Source organism: Myotis davidii, unplaced genomic scaffold, assembly GCF_000327345.1.
Source record: "Myotis davidii unplaced genomic scaffold, ASM32734v1 scaffold425, whole genome shotgun sequence".
Taxonomy (NCBI): domain Eukaryota; kingdom Metazoa; phylum Chordata; class Mammalia; order Chiroptera; family Vespertilionidae; genus Myotis; species Myotis davidii.
The window spans coordinates 2,275,808-2,282,082 of NW_006296413.1; the positions used below are offsets into that span (position 1 = coordinate 2,275,808).

The 6,275-nt window shown below is 55.7% G+C and overlaps 1 protein-coding gene across 1 annotated transcript in view; it reads left to right on the plus strand.

Annotated features, from left to right (window-relative positions):
• Positions 1 to 4,483: 4,483 nt before the first annotated feature.
• The window catches only part of CLCF1 (cardiotrophin-like cytokine factor 1), a 4,864-nt gene continuing 3,072 nt past the window's right edge, over positions 4,484 to 6,275 (plus strand). Inside the window, exon 1 of the mRNA XM_006771508.2 lies at positions 4,484 to 5,380. Coding sequence (XP_006771571.1) covers positions 5,045 to 5,380 — 336 coding nt within the window. The 5' untranslated portion in view covers positions 4,484 to 5,044. The remainder of the gene's footprint in view (positions 5,381 to 6,275) is intronic.

Below are 6,275 nucleotides of genomic sequence, written 5' to 3' on the forward strand. Positions count from 1 at the left end.
TTCCTTGTCTGCTGTCCAGAAGTCCTCCCCAGAGACCTCCAGTCCCGGAGGGCCCAGCTTTCCCCTGCGCCCGGCCTGACCCTCCCGCAGGGGTCGCAGGGGGCTGCCCGGAGCCGAGGGGAGCAGGCGGTCCCTGCGGCCGGAGCAAGCGGAGCCCTTTAGAGAGGCTGTGGGCGGGGGCGCTGGACACACTCCTGTCAGGCGCTCTCTAACCCGGACGGACACCCCGTCTCTCAGGGTCCCCGCAGACCCCTCCTGGGCTCCCACACACAATGCCCTTCCGTGGGACACAGAGGCACATCCCCTGACGGACCAGACCTGCTTCCACCGCTGGCTCAGGCACTCACTGCGCCGGAGCCACGAGCTCAACCAGGGAACGGGCACCAGGCAGTGATGGCAGCAACTGTCACCCAGCTGCCCCAGAAGTCTCTCCCGCCCTTCCCCCTCGCAGAGCCCGCACTCCTGCCCAGTCACACTGTGCACACCACCCTGCCACGCCCGCTCGGCCGCTAGTGACACTTCACATTCCTCCCCACAATCCCACCTGCTTGTTCACACCGGGGCTCCTGCCCGATCCCTCAGAGCCCCTCCCAGGCCTTTTGGTTAACAACACCCTTTGAAACTCACCCACACACTTACCCCTACTATTTCCTAACTTCTTCCCCTGCCTCGCTAAAGCCGGTGGCTCAGCTTCCCTGGCCTCAGCTTTCTCTGAGCACCCCCAGGGTCCTTTTGCAGCACCATCCAGAACCCTCTCACTCCAACGAAAGCCCAACTCCTGTGGGCACATGGACTTCACAAGGCAAGGCAGCTGGCCTGCCTGGCTGCTGCTTTCCCAGGCCTCAGTTTCTTGTCATTTAGGTGGAAGTGTGGGGGGGGTGGGGCTGTTGAGGAGGACAGCAGAGACAGAGCCCGCGTGTTTCTGCTGAGGAACTTGAGCATGCACGGTGCAAAGCCCTCACTACAGCCCCATTACCTGATGGGTTGCTGGCAAAGCGAGGTCTCCTGACTTCTGGGGGCTCATGTGTACTCACTCACTAAGCCACCTCTCAGCAGCCTGGGGGACAGGAACCAAGGAGAGGATGGAGGGGAGGGCAGGCCAGGCAGCCCAGAGGACAGGAAAGTCCCGCTGTGACTGTGGGCCTTTCCCTGGGAAGGCAGGTTGGGAAGCTCCCCCATGAACCTGTTCTTAGTCTCAATGCCTGGATCTCATACCACAGTGGGCACCACCCCCTAACCTGCTTCATTCCAATTCCCCTCAATAGACCCCTTCAAAGTCACCAGGATGCTTTCCTGATCTGGCCTGAGGGCAGGGCTTTTCCTTCTGGCTCCCACACTTAGCCCTACACTCTGGAGCTTGGCGATGCCTCCCTGGCTCCTATGCATTCCGCTGATAGCTCTTAGCCACCACTTCCAGGAGCAGTCTCCCGGCTGACTTGTCCTGCTCACCCTGCCCATCCTGGCACATCTGTACTGCCGAGCCCCACACCCTTCGTGAGTGGAGTGAGGTCAGCCCGGGGGATACAGGCTACAGACTGAGGGGCAGCTGGCCAAAGACATGCGCACACAGGTGTGCCTGTCTGCAGCGTGTCAGGGTGGCCATGCGCTTGCAGTCCGAGGTGTGCCTGTGAGTGTTCATGAGGGGGGCCGTGGTTCCCAGAGCCCAGGGATCTGGATGGAATTAGGGGCCGGCCCAGGCGGGGGCCAGGATGGGGGGGTGAGGGGGGCTGCAGCAGGAAACGTGAGCTGCACTCATTAGCTCCTCACGTGCTCAGCCGGATTTATAAACACAGGGGAAGACGGGATGTAAACAATCAGTGGGCAGCAGCCAGAGCCAGAGCTGGGGCGGGAGCTGGTTGGGTGCCAGGACTGGGAGATGGGGCCCAGGACACAGTCCTTAGTGGCCAGGTCCACCTGCACACCATGAACTTGGAGAGAAGGATCAATGAGGGCTCCAGGATACCCACTGCACTCTCCCTCCTAGGGACACAGGCAAGCTGCAAGCTACTTACAACTAAACCACAGCTTGTCTCTGCCCCAGATGCTTTTGCTCCCTGAGATATGGGAACATTTTGCCCGGAGTGGAAGCTGTCATGACAGAGGGTAGAGCCCCATCCTGTCCCCTTTCTCCTTTCCTAGCCCCTTTTCCCTCTGGGTTTCTGAGTCTCCTTCCCTCTTTCTGGTTCTCTCTATGGGTCAGTCAGTTGGATCCTTCTGCTCTCTCCCTTGCACCCCCCACCCACCCACACTGCAGTGACAGTTACCTCAGAACTGAAATATTCCTGGAAACACCGGCCTTGTCTGGTTAATTTCATGAGCCGTTTTTCTGCCCAGATGACTTAGCTCTTGTTTATCCAAAGGCTTCTCCCCCTCTCCCCCTACTGTCCCTGTGTAGGGAGCCAGTGCTCCCCAGGGATGTCCCACAGGGCCCAGAAGAGGAGGGGGGAAACAAGTCCCATAGCTGCGTTCCTGACTGTCCCCCCCCCCCAATGGGATAAGCAGAGCCCTGCCCCAGAACTCTTGTCTAGCAGGGTTGCCCAAAGCAGGGTGGGGTAAAGAGGCAAGCCCAGCTCCCAATTCCTGCTTCAGCCAGGACCCTCAGCATTGCCACTGACTGCCAGCCAGGCCAGACTCAATCTTGAAAGCTACCTCAAGGCTGGAAGGGCCACTGCCCACCTCAGCAGGTCTCTACCTCCAAAACTAACCCCACCTTGTACCAGTAGGATCTTGGGAGTGACTCAGTCAGATAGCCAGGCTAAGGGTAGCCCAAGGCTTCATGCAGAGGAGAAGGGCCTGGAGTTGTCTTGGGGTGTGAAGAACAGGGACTAGAAAGGAGCTCAGAGTCAGCAAGAGCTCAGATAGAAAGAAAGATTAAGGAAAGGAACATTCAGGAGGGAATGCACAGGCTGGAGATGGGGGAAGAGCAAAAAGGGAGCCTGTCTCCTCAGGGAGCAGTTATGTGCCTGACCCTCCTCTCTGTCCTAAAACACATGCCTGAGACACACACACACACACACACACACACACACACACACACACACACACACACAAGAGCCCGTCACCCAAAGGGCAGGTCCCTGAGACTAGCAGGACCCTCACTCCCACGCTCCATCAGTAAAGCCAGTCAGTCACACATCTGAAAGTCAAGACTGACCAGTTGGCATGGCTCAGTGATTGTCGACCTCATGATTCAATTCCCAGTTTGGGCACATGCCCAGGTTGTAGCCTTGATCCCCACTGTGGGGCATGCAGGTGGCAGCCGATTGATGATTCTCCCTCATTTCTCTCTGAAATCAGTATATATAAGGACTGACCAGTTGGGGACACTGCAGGAGTCCCACCTGATCCTTACACTCTGTAAGAGACATTCTATACAATTTGAATCCTAAACCCTTCCAAGTTTTACCCTCTCTAAAGCCCTGACCCAGTATTATGACTAACTGTAACCTTAACCTAGTCTTAACTCAAACCTCTCCTAACTCTAAGTACAGTCAAATTGTTAAACCCATATCCAACTTACTTTTATAAAAACAACACAAATCATTGCAGAAAATGTGAAAGTATAGAATATAAATTAGAAGGAAAAAACTACTCATGGTCTCACATCTATCCAAGCTCAAAATCCACTAGCTATATTCTTAGTGACATGCCATGCATCACCCTATCTGAAAATCTGAATCAACACATTCACAAACCGTAGTCCCAGCCAACCCTCTGCCTGCCCAAACCTAACCACATCCCCCAGCTGGACTCAAACCTCAACCACACTCACTCAGCCAAATCCCAATAAATTAACCTGAAACTTTAAAAACAACCCAGTCCTTAAAGCTAACCTAGCCCAATGCCAATTATAGCCTTACCTTATCCTAACCTTAATTGCTTTACCCAGTCCCAATGCCCAATGAATCCTGGCCAAGTGTTCTTGATCTTGAACCTCACCTAAAAGCTGGGAAAATCATGTTTCCCAACCACCTATGTCTGTTCTCACAGCACTGACCCCTGCCCTCTGGCATCCACAGATGTCCAGACTCTCCAGCGCCATCAGCTGACAGACACAATTCATTGAATACATCATTTTCTCTCTTCCTCTCCCTTCCTTCCATCCTCCCTGCCCCCCTCCACTGATTGAAAGCTGATTGAAAGCCTCATGCAGCTTAACCTTTTCCCCGTCTAAAACCCTATATAACAGTGGTTCTCAACCTGCCTGATGCCGCGACCCTTTAATACAGTTCCTCATGTTGTGGTGACCCCCAACCATAAAATTATTTTCATTGTTAATTCATAACTGTAATTTTGCTAGTGTTATGAATCAATGTAAATATCTGATATGCAGGATGTATTTTCATCGTTACAAATTGAACATAATTAAAGCATGGTGATTAATCACAAAAACAATATGTAATTATATATGTGTTTTCTGATGGTCTTAGGCGACCCCTGTGAAAGGGTCGTTCGACCCCCAAAGAGGTCGCGACCCACAGTTGAGAACCGCTGCTATCTAAGAATGGAGCACGCTTCCCTGAGGGTGAACGTTAACTCTCTGTTAACCCCATCCTGCATTTCCACACCAAGGATCATATCCTAGAATGTCCCTACCACTGACTGCATGAGCCAGCCCTGTGTCCTGCCTGACCCTGGTGGTCTGACCCTATACCTTGCCTCCTATAGCTTGACTGTGACTTATTAGTTAGGGGGTGGGGTGGGGGGACAGAGGAGGGAGGAGACAGCCTCTCTCCTCCACCTCTCCCAGGGCTGACTGCTCTCAGCTGGCAGCTCTGACATGTGCTGTTTCCCACCCCAACCCCTTGGCTCCCCACAAGCGGCAGTGGAACTGGAGGCTGGGAGAGGAGGCTGAGGTACACCTGGAACTTGGGAACACTGATTCGTGTCCCTAGGCCTGGCCCTCCTTGTACACATATCTACATGGTGGCACATACAGTGACTGTTAGCTGACCCACAAATATACTCTCCAGTATCTACTGGTATAATGTATAACATACATGCCTACACACACACACACACACACACACACACACACACATAAATGAGCAAACGCTCTCTGGGGCCAGGAATGCTCCCCTCCTCCATCCCCCCCTGCCTCCCATCTGGCGTTCCGCTCCTCCCTCCCAGCCCAAGGTGGGGACAGACACCTGAGGGGCTGCCAGCTGTTATCTCTACCAGGCCAGGCCCACCCTCATGCTTCTTGTCCACAGGGGACTCGTGGGGGATGCTAGCTTGCCTGTGCACCGTGCTCTGGCATCTCCCTGCAGTGCCAGCCCTCAATCGCACAGGGGACCCAGGGCCTGGTCCCTCCATCCAGAAAACCTATGACCTCACCCGCTACCTGGAGCACCAACTCCGCAGCTTGGCTGGGACCTATGTGAGTATTAGGGGCAGCTTTAGGGGTCTGGGAATTGGGCAAAGAATGAGGAGGTGGGGGAAGAGAATGGTAGAGGGGTCCTGATGAATGTGGGGTGATGAAGAGGGGACCTTTGGCTCCAAGCAGTCTCCATGTCTGGCCTGTCTCTTGCCCTTCCCTCTAGGGTGCCCCTTCCTCCCCATCCCTGGCCCCAGGACTAGGCATGTGGGCAGGCCTCGCACCCGCCTTGGCCCATTGCCCCACTGGCTGACTGCCCAGCCGCCCGCCTCCCCCTGGGGGCCAGGGAAGTCTCCTCTGTTTACACCGTGTTGTGGTGTCTCTTGCAAGGGTGGGGCTGGGTGGGGATGGAGGGGCCCCACCTCCCATGCCTATGTTCCAGCTCGCCTCTGCCCCAGACCTGGGGCCCTGCTGCTCTGGACCCATGGGCCTTCCTTCTGTCTGCCTCTCCCATCCTAGATGGGCCTCCTAGGGCGGACTTGTGGGAAGGGGGCTGCAGGGAACCCAGGCCAGTAGTGGCAGGGGGCTCAGGGTGTGGATTGAAGTTCTGCCATAAGAATTTGGGGGCAGTCCAGAGGTGTTTGGAGAGCCCAGGAGAGGAGGAAGGAGGGTCATAGTTAGCGAGGACCACGGGAACTGGCCCCCTCTTCCCGTGTTCCTCCTCTACATCCCAGACCCTACTCTGGAGCCAGGGAAAGAAAGGGGAGGAGGGTGGCGGGGGAGCTGGCTCCAGCCCCAGGATACACCGAGGAAATTAGTTTGTCTCTGTGCTTGTCAGCGTGTGAACCTCCCCCTGGGCCCTTGCCTATCCCAGGCCTCGCCCCTCTCTTCTCCCTTTCTCTCCCCGCTGAACTGTCTCCCTCAGCCCTTTCCCTGGGCCCCAGGCTTCTCCCCCGGG